General features: G+C 46.3%; 1 protein-coding gene across 2 annotated transcripts in view; it reads right to left on the bottom strand.

Moving 5' to 3' along the window:
• The window catches only part of pard3ba (par-3 family cell polarity regulator beta a), a 110,666-nt gene that overhangs the window by 30,055 nt on the left and 61,676 nt on the right, over positions 1-18,935 (bottom strand). For both annotated transcript variants that reach the window (XM_086179257.1, XM_086179177.1), the window contains exons 18-19: positions 14,772-14,987; positions 14,112-14,304 (exon numbers count right to left, since the gene is read on the bottom strand). In XM_086179257.1, the coding sequence (XP_086035383.1) occupies positions 14,112-14,304; positions 14,772-14,987 (409 nt within the window). The remainder of the gene's footprint in view (positions 1-14,111; positions 14,305-14,771; positions 14,988-18,935) is intronic.

Here is an 18,935-nt window from a genome sequence, read left to right as displayed (position 1 = left end):
GGAGCGATTGTTCTCTCATTTTTGTTTTTTTACAAAAAAACCCACACTTGACACCTCTGTTCCAGTTCTAATGAAGCTCCACTTCATACATACACGAAATTAACCCAACCCTTTCTCCTCGAGATATTTCATTTTCTTCTCCTTCTCCTTCTCTTGCTCCTCATGCGCCGCCATCATCTCCCTTCAGCCTCTCTTTTCCTAAGAGATCCTGCTGAGCCGATTTAATGTCTGTGTTTATCTCATTAACAGCCAAGCACTTCTCATTACTGCTACAGGCAGATACGTGGCCTGAATGGTAACCTGTTGGCCTGGCTGAAACCGAACCCGAACCCTGGTGGAAGGCGAGGGGGTGCAGACATCGCGCCAGCAGCCTGCAGACCAATTACCGTTGTTCTTTTTAGGGGACTTTACCTTTACCAGCGGGTGTTAATGCTGACTCCGCAGGTTCAGAGAAGTTTCGGTGTTGAAGACGGCGGCGGAGAGGAGACCAATTAAAATCTCCGGCTTTTCACAACACCCACACGTGGCTTCACTTACGGTCTGATTAGAACTCTTGTTGTGCACAGGCCACACTCGATGCGTGTTAGCGTTCTGCTTCCTGTTCGGCAGAACCCACCCACGTAACTGATTTGGTCGCTGCTTTTCTCTTTTCTTCCGTGAGTGACATTCAACATGGCGATCATCTTCTGAAGTACCTGCACGAGGAACTCCAGGACAACTTAAAGAGCTACTTCCATGACGTTGGTGGCCAGCCATCGCAGTGGGTATGACTACACGTGAAGTAGAAATACTTCCTTGCTAGCAGGTAGAGTACGGTGTAAGTGCCTGGTGAATACGTTTGATGTTTCCTTTTTTTTGTCGCGGTCAAAAAAGAAAAATGGAAGAGGGGCTGCGCACACGGGTGTTCATATCACGTACGATTTAGAGCTCCACAGTCCCTGAGTGAACCAGGCTTTGTTCATCTGTAGATTTTCAAACAGCACCGACAACAAAATGAACCTTGCCATTTAACATACAACCGAAGTGATTCAGAAGAGAGGAAAACTACCAAGAGAGAACTGGGAGCATTTAAAATTCTCTGTGAATCACAGCCAGACCACCTCCGTGACCTGAAATCCCCTGGCTGCTGAAAATAATTAAAACCTGGATGACGAGCTTCAATAGAGAGCAACGTGGTCTCGGCCTGGACTTCAACAAAGTGTCCGCTTCTTTACCGACTGCTTTGATGCCGATGAGGAGAAATGCGGGGCGATCTGAGCTCAACTGACGGGGACTGAGGAAGTTAGTTACGGAGGAAACTAACGATAAAAGTCATCAGATTCAAGGTTCCTGCTCATTTTTTGTCCCCCCCCCCCCCCTCTTAAAAACATATGGTGGCAAACTCACCACACACACACACAGGGCGCCTTAATCAACATGCCGAGGGGCCAAAGGTCCACAGTTGGACTCATCATTATATCTGCATTAATTAGGAAAGCCTCCTTTCCTCACTGAGACACAGAAGAAAGGGGGGGTTGTAGAATGAGGGTGCGACTCCCAATTAGAGACATGTACCTGCCATGCGGGAGGCGTCCCCCCCCCCACACACACACACACACACACAGCGCTCTCCCATTATCCTACACCTTCCTCATTGCCATATTTTCCTTCTTGCATTTATTCTTTCCTCTCTCTCTGTCTCTCTCTATTCAGCTCTTTGTTTGGTTTATTAATTCTGGTTTCTGCTCTCTACAGTTAATTTCCGGTTTAGACTGCCACCGGATTTTAAAAAAAAGAAAAAAAGAAAAAAGGGAGAGGATTGTACTGTACCCGGACAGCTCCAAACCTCAGCTAACTCCCACAGGCTTATCAAGACCATGCATAATACAGGTGCTCAGCCACACACACACCAGCTCTGTGGGGAATGTAAACAGTCACACGGAAGAGAATATCTCATTAATATAGCTTATCTACCTACACAACCACTCCATCAAACTCTCATTAGAGGGGAGGGTGTGTGTGTGTGTGTGTGTGTGTGTGTGTGGGGGGGGGGTCAGGTCTGCTTGTGTCCCCTTTAATACACTCCCCACTGTCACAGGAGCTACTGGGAACCGTTGTTAGTGTGTCGCTCTCATCATTAGCCTGTCGTTTTCTCTGTCGCCTTCGCAGGACCGCGGGGGGGACACGTTTTTCTGCTTAACAGAAAAGGAAAAAAAAAAAAAACGAAGAGGAATGCAAACGATTTCACCGGAACGCTTTCAAATAGTTACTCAAGCTTCCGAGCAGCTTCGGATGAAACATCCAAATTTCCTTCATCCTCTTCGCAAGTCGCGGCTGATAACTGCGTCCCAACCAACGTGCAGCAAAGCCAACAGCTGCTATCAAACCGGACTGGCTGTAATTGCTACGGCTACCGTTGTTCTCATTACTGTAAGAGAAGAAGAGGCGAAGAAGGACGCAGCGTGTGTGTGTGTGTGTGTGTGTGTGTGTGTGTGTGTGTGTGTGTGTGTGTGTGTGTGTGTGTGTGTGTGAGGCAAACACTTTCACTTGTCCTAATGAGAGCGTGGATGTAACGTGGACATCACAGCTCACCAGGGTAGGTGATGTCACCGGAGTGACCTGGGCAATTAGACCTCTGGTGAGGGAGGCGGAGAGCAATCGGAACGACTGCACATAAAAGACGGCAACTAAGGGGAGCTGAAGTTGCAACGCGCTGGAGTTTGGCCCCTTAATCTCTCTGATCGGTCGCTAACGTGGCAGGGATGAGCGTCTGGCACTGTGGGTGTGAACGTGTGTGTGGAGGAAGTTTTCAAGACCGAGGATAAGCATATAATTGACGAGTGTGTGTGTGTGTGTGTGTGTGTGTGTGTGAGCTCACACAATGCTTGACTAAAACAAGCACAAGAACACCGTGCCGGAGTGTTGTTTGAGATGAACTCCCTTGAGACGATGGGGAAAAATAAATGAGAAGGAAAAGCAAAGAACCATAATGCGCTAACAATAAACTTTATTTGTAGAAAACCCATCAACTCCCCAGGTGCTTTACGAAAGTCCAAATCAATAAAAAATACTAACCTGGTCTGAACCTAAAAGTCTCCTCGGGAAAGGACAGCTACTTCTTGAAAGTTGTGAGACGGACAAATAAACATCCTGTGAGACATTTGGTTTTGTTTTGTTTGGTTTTTTTTTGGTATTATTAGTGTGCTTTGGGAGCTCATAGTGACCTTTGACGAACAAAATCCAACCTTTGTTCTCTATTTAAGGATATCCAGATACATCAAATTCAGTTGTTGCTCCTAAAAGACATCAAATTGACCAAAATTAACAGGAGCCAGGAGATAAAATTGTGTTTGGAGAGATCTAGAAAGTTCTTCTGCAGCCTCGGGGTCCGAGCTGATATAAATACCTTACATGATCTGTAACGTCTCCCTGTTTATCACAGCAGCCTTTTCTTCGAATTGTTCTTGAATGACGTCATCGCAGCTCTGTTTCTGTTGCGCTAAGTGAGAAGTTATGAAGACGTCTGAGAGCGAGGTTCAGCGATTGGAGGCTAATCTGAAGCCAAACACCGAAGCTACTTCCTGGAGCGTTGAAATGCGGAATGCTGAATTCCGTCTCTTGTTCTTCGACTCAGTACAAAGAAAAGAAAAGGAAAAAAGGCCCTTTCTTTGAGCATAAATATATTTATGACTGGCTACATTACTCTCAAACGGAACAAGATTTCTTGCGGCCGGTTGGGATCTGCTTTGGAGACGCGGAGAGGTGTAAAGAAGCCGGAGTGAGTGAGGATATTAAAGCTGGGGAAGTTGGCTCAAAGAAAAAGAAAAGAAATGGTGAGAGGAGAAGAGGAGGCGGGATGGATAGATGAGTAAAATCTCAGCTGGAGGAAGGGAGGAAGGGAGGGAGGGAGGGGAGTAAGGAGCTTACACTGTATGGAAGCAATGCTCCTGCATTCAAAAGCAGGAGGGGAACAGTTAATCAGCCAGGCAGAAATGTTATCTCAGTAATTAGATTGCTCTCTATGTATTTGGAGAGGAGCGCACACATCTCAGTGGAGTAAAGAGAGAAAGAGGAGGAGTGGAAGACAGAGAGAGAGAGAGAGAGAGATTAACACTATAGGAGGGTGGTGATGTAACGCGGCGCCGCCTTCTCCTGTTCTCGCTAGTCGGAAAATATTCAAGGCTCAAAATAGAAAACAAGCGCTCTTTAAAATTTGGTGTGGTTTCCTGATGGAGGAGAGGATCAAGCTACAAGTGGCCTCCCGCGAGGTCGACCCAGGCCACCGGGAGCCTGTCTTGATTGACAGCACCGTTGGCCAGTCCTCGCTGAGAGAAAAACAACAGCAACAACGACCGAAAAAAAAAAAAAAAAAAAAAAGGAAACACACCTCCGCTTAATAATGAAGCCTGCCGGCAGGTCCCGAGTTTTCCCCGTGGGCATAATTAAATCTATTTATCTGACTTCGCCTCCATATGCCCCGCGCCTCTCACCAGCAATTTGGCCCAAATCAGCTCCCATTAATGGCTGATATTAGCAGTTCTACCAGCAAAGAGGAAGGAGTGGAACATCTGCACGGAACGCTCCACCCAAAGCTAATGATAGCTAAAACAGCTTCAGTTAGAGAGTATTAATAATGTAGAGGGGGAGATGATTCATCTTCACTTTTCATATTCTTGAAAAATAACGGCAGAGAGGAGTTCAAGGAAGAGCGGCAGGGGAAGGAGGGCGAAGGAGGAGAAAATAAACCAGCACTCGCAGACGGAGATGTAAAGCCGGATAAACTGACATCTGAAAGGGTTTTTAATTCCACCACCTTGAGAGAAAAGGTTCAAAACGGGGTTTTAATCAGAGTCTGGTCAGCCCCTAAAGGCCCCGACACTTCAAGTTGAAACAAACATAAATGAAGAAAAGAGAAGAAAATGGAGGGATAGTTTGATCGAGAGCTGCTAGAGCGAACCAGCTCCCCGAAATCAGGTTCTTCCCTTTAATTGTTGCATCTTGATATGTGGCATATTTTAGTAATTCCACACAAAAACCTGTCGCCCGAGGCAACTTGTCTTGTCTTTTCTCTTTCCTTCCCGCTTCTGTCAGGGAGGACATTAATATTTAATGAGTTACTGTGCTACAAAAGCCTGTTCTTGTTCTTGTTCTGTGTATATGCATGAGTTCAGTCCTGTCCAGGAGGAAACACACAGCAGCACCACATTTTTTTTTTTTTTTTTTGCAGTCAGTGAAAATGAGTGATTCTTACGCACGATTTTTCTTAAAAATCAATTCAATTTGCAGGATTTTCTTTCCCCCCCCCCCCCCCCCCCTGTGGTAGATGCGTGGGAAACGGCAAAGTTTGGGGTGAAAAATTGTGATTTGTAGCTTCCACTCACAGCCTAGCAGTACTTTAAGTGACTGGAAGGGAGGGAATGAGCACTATTGATCCCTCTGTTTCCAGACGGGAGTCAGTGACGCTGCTTTTAAAAAGTCAACACACTTGAAGAAGTTTGATCACCTCCACCGGGGAGGTTATGACTTCATCTGACTTACTTTATCCGTCTCTGGTTGCAGGTTATTTCTAAATGTAATAAAAAAGATAATAATAAAAAAAAAAATCCCAAGACCAAGTCCTGAACGTACAAGAGGATCCTGGTTCTGTTATTTGGTCCGGACCATAGTCCAGGGGAGTTTTAATTGTTTTGATTTGGATAAAAATGAAAAGTCCTAAAGTCAACGGCTGGTGCGTATCTTTCTTTGGTTTCCCGTGTGACTGGATCCTTGTGTCGCTGGTTTGTTTACTCAGGAAAACTGAATCTGGTGAAGCTTTCATCTAAATTCTGGAGGCTGGGAGAAGACGCGGAGCCACTGGCCCACGAGGAAAGGTTAGACTCCCGGCTCCTAAGACCAGTTAACACTTAACCTTCTCTCCGTCTGGAAGCCAGAGGTCACGCTCTGCTGCGGGTGGGAGATACATGAGGGGACGAGCACAGAGCGAGAGGGAGTGTGTGTGTTCTTGCATGTGTGGGTCATTAGTGGACCTTAAATGACAGAGGAAGTCCATCCATCACCAGTGACATGAAGAGGACTGGATAACCGCCAGTGGAGGTGTAATCGCTTCCTGGCGCCCTGGTCTAGGAGTGGACGCAGGACTAGCCTAGCCCGGGATCAAACGCTAATTGGACGTGACTGTTTCCTGTGGCCACTTGAATACCTTTAATTGGCCGGTGAGTGATGGCCGCTGAGCTGTCTGCGCTTCAAAGCGTCTGTCCCTCACGGTCAATTCAAATGTCATAACTCGATAGGAAGTGATGGATCGTGGAAGTGATCAACACAAATGGAAGTCTCAGCCTCGATGATTACCTTGCGGGCAATCGCCGGCCGAACAAACGCTGCTATCATGTTCCTCATTTGGATGAGTCACTGATGTTACCGGTAGAAATAAAACTGAAAACTCCTAAATGAGATCTCCGCCGCTTGACAAATGTGACAGCTATTCTTCTGGCGAGGAGGAGTGATTAGCCGCAGATTGCTCCTCATAGGGCAGACAAAGGAAATCAGCTGATGAATAAGGAGATAAAGTAAAGCTGCAGCACTTATAATTGGGGAATGTGAACCTTGTGGCCTCGCGGAGAAGTGGGACGTAAACAAGCTGTGAAGCTTATGAATAAAAGTAATTAATTCCAACCGCTCTGGTGGAGCTTCACCGTCCAACTTCCTGCTTCGATCCCACGTCTGTCCACCGCCAGAACCTGCAGATCAGCTCCCGGCCAAACCGCTCCATGGCATTTCCAGGGAGAGGGGAGGAAAGGGTGGGGCGGCTCCTAGCGACGGCCCCTTTATCAGCTGATATATATGCATGAGGATGTCCTCATCACGGCTACTGTCAATTCCACATCCCCTCTGATATTTGACTGACAGCTCGCATCAGCGTCAATAAACCCCGCACATCGTTTAAGGAAAAAAGCTGCCCGTTGTGCGGAATGGAGGGAAGAAAAGTTAATTTGTTTTTTTGTGTGTGTGTGTGTGTGTGTGTGTGTGTGTTTTTTTTCTCCTTGCTTTCTGGTGGCTGCTGACGGCGATAGCGCCGGAGTGCGTTTGCCTCCATTGGAAAGTTGTAAATTAGAACTGTGGCTCAAAAGCGAGTAGAATCTGCTTCCGCTGTGTGAAAGCTCATTTTCGGTGACGGCAAGAATACTTGGCAGCTTTTTTTAAAAAATGTATTTATTCTATTTATATATTTTGGGTCTTCCAATTGTGCACCAATCTGAATTACGAAAAGAAAATGAAGGGTGATTCAATGTCATAGTATGATTTTTGGGGGTGCGGGGGGGACAAAAAAACAACAACATTGGTAACGGCTGGATTCATAAACAAATTCACACGCGCAGAGATGCGCTGCGTCATCCCGCGTCTCTTTGAGTCAAACACCGGTTCGATAACGCAGATAAGAGGTGATGACTCCCGTTCAATCGATGGAACCTTGGGCTAAAAACGCTACGTTCTGAGATGCATCACCTGGAGACGTGTATTTAAGGCAGCCCCGATTAGTGAGTCATCGCTTGTGTGTTCCATACATACGAGTGGAGCAAAGATCTGAGCATCCATAATTTATGAAAAGATAAAGAGATGAAGTACGAGAGCAATAATGCGTATCCACAGGAGATAGCTTGGTCCTGCTAGCATAAATATAAGAGCCTTATGTATATTTTATAAAAGAGAATATGATCATAAATGAATCCCTCTCTCTCTCTCTCTCTCTCTCTCACACTGAGATTCGGCTCCATATCAGTGGCGCTAACAGCCCTTAAATGCCAGATGAGATGGTGGATCAAAGAAATCCACCTGCAGTGCATTAACCGGCGCTGGGATTAGGTAATGCACCTCCAATTTACCCTCATCGCAGCTTAGAGTCACCGCTCAAACACCCACGCAAACATGTCAGCGGGATTTTCTTTTTTGCTTTTTTTTTTTTTTATTTTTGGAAGGTTCTAGAGCTGCTGACAACCGCGACCTGCTGAAATAGTTGGCTGTATTCATCCCTCCTCCTTCCTGCTCTCTTTCCTCTTTCAAAAAAAAAACCAACAAAAAACGTTCCTGCTACGTAGCAGATCGTCATAAGGTAGCGTCAAGTTATGCGGGCGACTGAAATGGCCGCAAAATAAATATAGAAAAGCTCCGAAACGGTAAAAAGAATGAATGAAACTGCCATTAAATCCGTGAAGAATAATATTGTGTGCGATGATGTGATGTAATTTGAGGTAAACTTTTTTTTTTTTTTTTAATTGTTTTTGTTTTGTATTGTGTCTTTTATATCCTAACTTAAACCTTAACCTTGCGTCTCATCTCAGTGCCAGTGACAATAAAGCGGAGTTGAATGTGGTGGGGAGTCGAAATCAATCAGCTCCGTGCATTTAATGGCTTGTTAATGAGCGAATTCCTTTTAGTTTGGCGGTTTCGGTCTCCCGTTAAGTTCCTTCATTCCCCGGGAAAAAAAAAGAAGAAGAAGAAGAAAAAGGCAAAAAAAAATGCAAAAAAAAAAAAAAAAAACGGTCTTCCTTTTCTGCTTTGTTTTTGACTGCGACAGAGGTAGCACTCGCACGTCTGAGCGGAGAGAAGGGAGCGCTAAAGAGAGAAATTTAGTATGCCGAGCATCATGTCATATTTAATTTACAGGAGGTGTCTGGCAGCTGGGAAAAGTCATGTATAGAAGAGCTGAATAAAGACAAGACAGACAGTTGGAGGGAAGATATCTCTCTCTCTCTATATATATATATATAGAGAGAGAGAGAGAGAGAGAGAAAGAGAGAGAGAGAAATGAAGATACTCCACACAAAAAGAGGGAAAGAGTAAGGGCTTGAGGGAAGGGAATAGAGGAGGCGGAGTGCACAAAAAAACAGCAGTAATCCATCAGAAATCATCTGGTGGCGGGCCCCTCCACTTTGACAACAAGGCTTTGGCTTGTGTGGAGTACAAACCACCGGTGACTACCTTTCAACCCCGCACATCCTGCTGCTCCGCGATAGGATAAGAGCGGAACGGACGGCGCTAATTGGCTTGCTTCCCTGTCGGATTTCTTCGGCGCTGCAAACAGAGGAGGCGTGCTGGTGGTGGTGGGGGGGGGGGGTGATGGTGGTGGTGGTGGGGTGGGGGTGTATCATGTCGTACGTGGATTTGTAAACAGCGGATCAGAACGCCGGCTTTCATGTCCCTTACATTGGCGGGAAAAGGAGGGTTGGGGGGGGGGGGCATCTCGCCGGGATGTGTGTTGATGGTGACAGCTGAACACTGATCCTGAGTGAGTGAGTGAGTGACGGCCGCGACGTGGGGACAGACGGGATGTGTCAGTGCCCCACGGCACCAGTGGGGCGGAGAAGTGATGACACACACAAGGACCGGAGTGCGGGATCAACATACAAACACAGCAGCGGCGGCAGGATGTCGGATGTCACTCGGGAGCGCGCCCCCCCCCCCCCCACACACACACACACACACTTGGTGACAATATCAGAGCACGTTAGTCACAAACCATATTCCTCAAACCCTGACCAAAGTCATGTTGATAACTAACCCTCCCACAGACACAAGAAATACCAGCTTCAAGCAGAGCGCGCAAGAATTAAGGCCAAAATCAACTTTCTTTTGTGAAGTGATATTTTTGGCGAATGTCATATTCAAATCAAAAAGATTAATTTAAATATCTGTGTGACATCTGAAACCCGTGACCAGGTTAACCTCCTTGTTCTACAAGAGCGTGAGGATGTCGTCTGGAGGAGAGCGGCGAGCAGGCCTCGCTTCCCGTGGTTTCCGTCGGTCTGTCAGCGCTGCGGCCCCCGAGGCTACGTTCCAGGCAAAGGCTTCACCGGCGCCTGCTGAATACAGACAAGACGAGCGAGGTCTGAAGGCCACGGCCATTTGTCTTGGCTTATTTAACAACCGGTGGTGGGAGGGGGATACGAGCCCAGGATTGAGAGCCAGATGATAAAAACTAAAAACAAAAAAAACGAGTGGGAGGCAGTCACATCTGGGAAACTGGGAGGAAGCAGCCAAACCTTTTCTTGACTCTTTTACTGGAAACCTTGAAACTTTCAGGGCCAACGACTTGAACACAATTACGCATGGTAGCACGTGAACTGTTCTGGAGAGAGGAGATTCCAGTATTGTTCCCCCTGGGAGCAATTTTCAGATGTACACGAACTGAAGATGATTAATAAAAGACCCAAAATTAGAGGAGTTATTCAAATTAATCAAAAGTCTTGGATGACTGCCCAAAGTCACACTGGTTGACACTGAAGAGCTGCAAAAATAATAATAATAATAAAAATAATAATAATAATAATTTGGAAGAATATTTTGCCAACTGATGTGGAGGGGATGTTTTTATGTGGAGGCTGAAAGAAAAGGCCGGATATTTTGCGCGCAAGTGCGCAACGCCTCAACGGCTTTGATTAAAAGGATGCGCTATTTTGGACCGAGAGAGATGTTCTCAGCTCAGCCGGACGACGCGCGTTAATAACCGATCTGCCGCTTGCTCTGCTGCCATAGCAACTGTAGAATTGTAGGAGGAAAAAAAAAAGAAGGCAGCATCTCAACTGGTTTTGCTTCCCGTCAGCCATTTTAACTAAAACGCGTGCGGTAAAACGGGTTGGAAATGTCGCGCGATCCCCCTTGAAGTTTGACAGTAATTAACGCCACTATCCTTCAAGTGTCCTGTCCTCCCATCTTGCAGAGTGTATGAGATGACGGTCTCCATATCCACGTGACGGCGCGTGGATTTAGCAAGAAAAAAACAATAACAACAACAAATATGTGATTAGCGGAGGTCACCTTACACCCAGCTGTCTGCTGCACACCTGTCGCCAAAAACAACTTGTTCTGCAAATACTGGAGCGGCGAATAACCAAACAGTTATGGCCGCTGAAAGGACAGGGCTCCCTTCCAAACATTTTGTTGTGCGAGCTGCTGTTGAGCACACTTTTCACCGCCGGGGTAAATTGAGGTCATGTGTTTATAATTTGCCCTTTTCCCTAATGTTGCTATTGGAGTAAAATAACATTTGAGAGCTGCAATTAGATAGAACCGCACAATACTCCAGCTAATTAAGTCATATTTCAAGTTCAATAACGATCAAGTCAGCCAGATAAAGGCCAGAGAGTGAGGGGGGGGGGGGGGAGAGAGAGAAAGAGGGAAAGAGAGAGAGAGAGAGAGAGAGAGCCTGCTACAACAATCTGGATGCTTTCAACAACCAGCAGCTTTTGTTAAGGTAAGAATGTCTCTGGTTCTGCGCTCAGATGGACAGTGAGCTGGTTTTCAACGTCTCTATGGTCAATTCAGACAGCTGGGTCATTGAAATCAAGTCATATCATTGAAAAAGCAGCTTTTCAACAGCTTAACAACTTCTTGGCTCTAAACAACTGTTTTGATGTTTTTCAAGTCAGGGTTTCGACCGCACCACAGCACCGAGACTGCTCTTGTCAAAGTCTTTAACGACATCTACTGAAACTTATTGCTGGATCTCAGTGCTGCTTTTGACACGGTTGACCACAGCGTTCTACTAGATCGACTGGAAAACTGGGTGGGACTTTCTGGAACAGTACTAAACTGGTTTGAATCCTACTTTAAGGACAGAGACTACTTTGTGTCTCTCGGTAATTACACATCAGAGCGGACAAAAATGACACGTGGGGTTCCCCAAGGCTCCATTCTGGGGCCACTCCTATTCAACATCTACATGCTCCCTATTGAAAACAACAAGATGTCTTACCATAATTATGCAGACGACACACAGATTTACATAACCATATCACCAGGAGACTATAATCCAATACAAACACTAAGGAAGTGCATTGAACAGATCAGTGATTGGATGAGCCAGAATTTTCTTCAACTGAACAAAGATAAAACTGAAGTTTTTGGAGTTGAAGAAGAGCGAATAAAAGTCAGCGCTCAGCTTCAATCTGTTATGTTAAACAGCACAAACCAAACCAGAAATCTTGGTGTAGTCATGGACGCAGACCTGAATCTTAACAGCCACATTAAGACAATTACAAAGTCAGCCTACTACCACCTGAAGAACACATCAAGGGTTAAAGGACTGATGTCCCAACAGGATTTGGGAAAGCTTGTCCATGCGTTTATCTTCAGTAGACTGGACGACTGTAACGGTGTCTTCACAGGTCTCCCTAAAAAATCCATCAGACGGCTCCAACTGATTCAGAACGCTGCTGCTCGAGTCCTCACTAAGACCAGGAAAGTAGATCGTATCACTCCAGTTCTCAGGTCTTTACACTGGCTTCCTGATTTTAAAATACTACTGCTGGTTTATAAAGCACTGAATGGTTTAGGACCAAAATACATTTCTGATCTGCTGGTACGTTATGAACCATCCAGACCTCTCAGGTCGTCAGGAACAGGTCTGCTCTCTGTCCCCAGAGTCAGAACCAAACGCGGAGAGGCAGCACCCAAAACTCATGTGTTTGCCGTGGCCGATTATTAAATCAAACTTGAGGCCTCTGATCAGTATCTCACACTGCACTGTAACTTATATCTGCCTGTTTAGCTTCTATCTCCAACTTCACTTTAGCTGCAATGTAACTCTTCTGTGTTGAATGTCTTTACTTTCTCTAATTATGCTGAATATCTTTTTATGTTTGTTTTACGTAAAGCACTTTGAATTGCCCTGTTGCTGAAATGTGCTGTACAAATAAACTTGCCTCGCCTTGCCTTGCCCGGGTGAATGAGAAAGAGGAGGCGCGCGCACGCGCACACACACACACACACACACACACACACACACACACACACACACACACACACACACACACACAGCACCTGTAGAGGAAGCTCCCACACCGGCCCAAGTTTCAAGAGGGCCTTTAAAATCTTAATCGTGCACTTTCACTGCTCCTCCGTGCCCTGACGCAGATACGAATGGAATGTAAATGCAGATATGTAGCACAGTTAGCAGTGTTAGCTTCCACATACTCACCTGGATACACTCCTTTCAGTCCAGTTTGCTGGACTAATAATAGAATGAAATAAAGCAAATCCAATAAAATAATACCAAAAAAAAAAAGAAGAAATAACGATAAAATTCCTAATTATTCTAATTCATATCTCACGTTTATATTCCATGATCAGTTTGCTGGTATTTCTTACTATCTGTTCGTCCTTTTTCATGGTTCTAATTGACCTGTCCCCTAATGGTTTACTGGTTTTTGTCTTTACTTCATTACTGCTCCATTTATCTATTGGCGCTTCCACCAGGTATGAAACGTGTGATAAAAAAAATGAGGTTTTGACCGCTTGCTAACGACTTGATTTGTCCAATCAACTGTCACGTCATGCACACGTCTAACTACGACCCTGCTCACACGTGTAACCCTGTTATGTATGTGTGTGTGTGTGTGTGTGCGTCCTTCATGTTGCCCTTCTCTCCGTTAGCGGCATCATCGTGTGAACATCTCTTCCATTACTGCCCTTGACACTGTGGCCGATTGGATTCTTATCTGCCATCTGTAGGCGAACGTTGGGCCTGCTCTATCTCTCGCCGCAGCCTAATTGAATCTCCAGTGTTGGAAGTGAGGTGATACACTGGCCGCGCCGTGTCACTGCCAATAGATAAGGATTGCTGTTGGAGGGATTGGACCACCGCAATCACGATGGGGACACGTTGATAAAGGGGTGACAAGCCGTTTGGGGAGGTACTGCGTCTGTGGACTTTACTAGGATTGAGAGATAATGGATACCTTCCATTACCAGGGGAAGGTTGTGTTCATATCCAATAATCCAATATCCCATAATCCCGCTGTGCTCAGTGGGTCATTTGCAGAAACTTAACTTAAAGTAGGGCATGGTGGTTTTCCCTCAAAATCTGCACCAAATCTCATTTATGAACATGAAGTGTGAAGGTTTTTTTTTTTTTTTTTTTCTCTCCCCCATCTTACAGCTTCAAAAATATGCTTGACCAGCCCATCAGTGTGCAAATCTGAGCTTCACTGCGATGTAAAGGATTAAATAAAAAGTTTCCTCAGGTTCTGGTCGCAGTTTCTGCTCATTTTTCTTGTTAAATTGGGAATTTTTCCTGTTATAAATCAAGACACTTGGATGGAAGGAGTTGACTTTGGCCTAATTGTGAAATCTCCTACCTCAAAAGACCAAATCCTTTCCTCTTGGTCTTCTTCTCCACATCCTCCGCAGGATCCTTCTTCCCTTTGCTCTTCTTGTCTTTCTTCTTTCCTTTAGTTTTCTTCTTTTTCCCGTCTTCTGCATCCAGGTCGTGACGCGAGGAGCTGCTGGCTGGTGTTTCGTGACCGGAGCTCTGCTCTGACAGGTCGTCATCTGGGGGGAGGTGAAGGTGGGCTGTCATGCAACAAATAAATGCGGCTTCTCGTTCTCAGCTGGCGCGCATTCCCATCAGTTAGCTCTACTTTTAGCGCGCGTTTGTCAGTATTCTGCATTCTTCCAGCTAACGCGGAAGCACACCACAGTCGGTGAGTTCACAGGGTGGCACATTAAAATCTGCTGCTGTAAGATATAAAGTTGTTCCCTCTAAATTGCTGAGTGGATAAAATCATGTAGCATTTCATTAAAGCTAAGCGCTGTCCCTTGGCAGGCCTCCGGCTATTCTGGCGTGCCAGTGTGTTATAAAGCCTAAGGGATGTGCATTGGCAATGTGGAGTCTCATTTCAAATGGATGTCAAGGATAGAATCTTTATCTTAGCAGCGGTGACAATGACACAATAATATAAAATCAGACTTTCGTTTCATCTCTCCTAAAAACTGAATCCTCAAAGTTTAGTTGGTACCGTCTTCAGAAGGGCCGTCGTAGGATTTGTCGATGGCGATGCGGAAGCTCTGGTTGCACCCTCGCCCGCGGACCATGTGTGGACGTGGGCGGTGGAAGGGCACCTGGGCTTGGATGTGTTTCTGTCTGGCCTCTGACACGGCTGACTGGAGGCTCTCCAGAGAGCTGGACTTCCAGAGACCCAAGGTCGGACCCAGCGCTCCATCACCTGAAGGCTCTGCGCAATCGAAATAACACCTTTCATGATCATCTTTCAGAAATTCTTCAGGATTTCATTTGTGTCCAGTCGGCAAATGTGCGAGTGAGAAATGTCTCAAACGTTTACCTCGCGCTGGATAAGGTTAAACCAGGATACGTGGATTCAGAAGCAGAGAGGAAGTGGAAAGCCGGGGCATAGGTGAGGAGGAGGAGGAACAGACAGGTGAAGAAGAGGCGACAGGCTCATGCGGAAGCAAAGGCGGATGAAGAGAAGGGTGGACTGCCACCACACGGTGCTAGGTTATGGGGAGGAAGATGGGGGGAGCGACCACCACCGCTGATTCAGCAAGGGGAGGAGGCACTACTGGGAAGACTGGGAGGAGAGAAGGAGCTGAAAGAAAAGTGATATAAAAGAGAAAATATCATGCAGCTGAAATTGAAAGACGTGGGGGGGGGGGGTGCCATTAGGGGTGAAGAAAGACATCTCGCGAACCAGAAAAGCCACCCGTCTATCTCGCCAGCCGCATCACAATGACATTGGGATAAGTACTCCTCGGAGAAGTTACACAAACTTTCCTGTACGGACGACTTTCTTGCATCATGGCATGCTTAAGACACTTTTTTGTCATTTCAGAAGCTTCAAAGTGTGGAAATGGAGCGGGGGGGGGGGGGGGCTGCCAGAGTCAAAGGAGGAGGGGGGGGTTAGCTGCGTGTCGTTGCCTTTTAAGTCCTAAATTGACTTTCTGAGAGGAAGTGGGATTTATGGGGAATAAGGGGTTATAAATAGAGGGGGGGGGGGGGGGCTCAGGAATAAAACGCTCAATTTGAGAGGCAGGATTTGTGTCACAAATGTAATTACGGCTGTCCAGCTCGCAGCCTGATAGAATTAAGCTCCTTGCCAGCGCACTGCTGCTCTATACACTCAAAAACTCTGTGTGTGCTTACAAGAAATTGTCAGGATTTCCGTTAAAAAAAGAAAGAAGGAAAAAAGTCATGATACTGCCTGTGTGAGATAGCGGTGTGTGTGTGCGTGTGTGTGTGTGTCCCCTTGACCGTCTTAGATGAAACCTAACACTTTTTTTTATTTTAGGCTACATGTGTGTTTGTGGGCCCCCCCCCCCCATTCCATGCATGTCAGGCGCCGCTGGAGGCTGGAGGTAAATGAATAATGAGGGTTTAATGGGATGGATGAGTGGCGGAGAGGTGGCTATCATCGCCAAGCTCGATCCAACGGAGGGTGAAATCGGCGTTTATCACATATCGCCGCCCGCTGTGCCAGCAGATGCTCTCCTGGATCCGCTGGCATTCCAGTCTGCCTGATTGCAGCTGATTCAAGCCGGTGCACATATTTGACAGACAGCCCAGACGCGGACGGGACGATGACGGGCAGCGGCCTTCACAGCTGTGAAGCAATCACCTCAGGTATTTGCGGCTTTTTAGAAAGTGGGCGGAGTTTGGCGATAAACTTTTACGAAAAAAGAAAAAGCGGAGAGTGAGTATTCTACGATGGGGGTGCAGGCTTTGACTATCACCGCAGTATTTTTTGCATACATTTGACAGTAAATTGTGCACTTCCTATGAATTCCATCGGGACAGAGGACAGGGGCCGTCATCACAACATGGAGAACGTCGGTAATTTGACAAATAAAGAAGAGAACAGTGTAAAAGTGCAAGTTTATATTCAAAAAGTATTGCCTCAACACATTTGCCTCATGGAAGTGACGCTAAAATCTGAATTTATGAGGAACATTTTGATTTGCTCGACAAACAATTTCTAAAGAAAATAAAAGGAATGCCAACATGGTGATTGACAAGCCAAACTGATGCCCCAAAAAAAACGCGAAAAGAATTACGTTGAGATGGTCTTTGTATCCACACACAAACAATAAAAAGCATCCAGAAACAGAATTTCTGCATGCATCGCTAACCAAAGAACACACTCACACGCACGCACGCACGCTGGGCGAGTCAGCAGACAGCAGTCTTTGCCTGAAACGTCGCCTCTGGCTTCTGCTGCGCTGACAGGCCCTGCAAGGACTTACGCTGCTCCTGTGATGGCGTCGTGTACTAAAAAAAAAAAATCACCTTCAAAGTGACGACGGAACAGTGACACAAGTCGTTCTCGTCTGTGTGTGTGTGTGTGTGTGTGTGTGTGTGTGTTTTCTCAGGATCAGGGCACTGTCAGAATGATGGTGTGTGTGAATAATTTTGAAATAATAACTGTTGAAACTCTGGAGTTATCCGTCTCTGTTGTTCTTGTCATGATGTACAAAAAAAAAAAAAAATCCGACGCACACTCCATCACAAACACACTCCTGACCCCCCCCCCCCCCCCCCCACCACCACCAGGTCTTGGGGGTCTTAACACTTACCTATCAACTGGACTACAATGTGCTGCACAGCAAGCAGCTTTGCAGCACACTGGCTGAAAGGTTGCCACGGTTACAGGAAAGTGCCCGCTCCATCAAAACCGCTGGGGGTGGTGGGGTGAAGGTGTGTGTGTGTGTGTGTATGAGTTTGATGGAGGGGTGACGGTGAGTTGCCAAGGAGACACTTTAGCCAACAGTGGAAAGGAGCTTGTTGCTCCTGGCTATATATCTTTAAATGGGAGACCACACACACACACACAAACACACACATACAGACATGTACACACTTTAGACACATACACGCACACACACTTCAGACATAAATACACACACACTTTCCATCTAGAATCCAATCTCAGAACCAGCCAATAAAACTCAGAGCTGTTGTTCTGGAGCAGGTCCTAACCCGCCCTGGACTATAAAACACACACACCGACACAACACACACCTGTAAAAGTGTCCTCAGTGCTGCTCAATAAAGGTTATTAAATTCAACGCCCCGGCCTTCGATGACATGTAAACAACCAAAGGGCTCTCTTGCTATGTTGCAATAAAAGTTATACAATTCAATAGGAGCAGTAAAAGTTAGTGAATCACCCCGAATGGTCCCCTTTCATCCGGGACAACATATAATACACACGGGCTTTTATCACATACATGACGGCGTATGCGGCTGGGAAGCACTGCTGGTGTCACGTGTGGTATTTGTTGCAATCTATTTCTCCTCTCGACAACACAACACCCCCCCCCCACACACACACACACACACACCCCCCCAAAAAAAAAAACAACGACACACAAAGGCCAGAACCAGACATGTCAGTAAAGGCGGATCACTCCAGGTAAGCGGGCCCAGCCAGTCAAAGCAAATCCGATTCCTGCGATGGCCTATCAAAGCTCCACTCCAATTAAAGCCTCGTCCAATCATTACCTGGCCCTTCATCACTCTGGAGGCACTCAGCCATATCAGAGGCAGAGGGAGACGGGGGAGCAGCTCTGGCAGTAATTGTGTTTAGCTGTTACGATGTATGGGGGGGGGGGGGGATCGGGACATATGAGCTGTATGTATTCAGCCTGCAACTAGATGAATGGCTTTAATAACTGGAGGGGACTTAAAAGGCCATTTCATAATTACTGCTTCCCTCGACTGGATTACTGCAGCGCGGCGGGGGAGGCGGAGTACGGATGGGAGTTGGAGCGAACCGTGAGAGTGCGACGTGGCATTTTGTAAATGTACCGCCAATAAAACAGGGCAGCGCAATGAGGGAGAACGGCAAAGTGGATAAATTGAGACGGAGAGACTGACAGACAGACACACACGCGCACACACCTGTAATACGACAAGTGTGTTTCGTCTTTGTGTTGAAGAAAACCAAACCAGATGTATGTGAAGTAAGTCCAGATCTGACAGGAGCAAAAGTTCCTGGCAAAAAAATCTTTCTTGCATGTCCTCTTTTCCTGTTCCGTTAGGATGTACCACTCGATCTGGTGTGTGTGTGTGTGTGTGTGTGTGTGTGTGTGTGTGGGGGGGGGGGGGGGTCGCAATATATTCAGTCTAGTCATCAACATTTAATATGGCCGATGCAATTGTCTGTATT

The sequence above is a fragment of the Aulostomus chinensis genome, chromosome 1 (assembly GCF_037954235.1).
Source record: "Aulostomus chinensis isolate RoL2024-O1b breed Wild chromosome 1, RoL_Achi_v1.0, whole genome shotgun sequence".
Taxonomy (NCBI): domain Eukaryota; kingdom Metazoa; phylum Chordata; class Actinopteri; order Syngnathiformes; family Aulostomidae; genus Aulostomus; species Aulostomus chinensis.
This window is presented reverse-complemented; position numbering and strand designations above follow the sequence as displayed.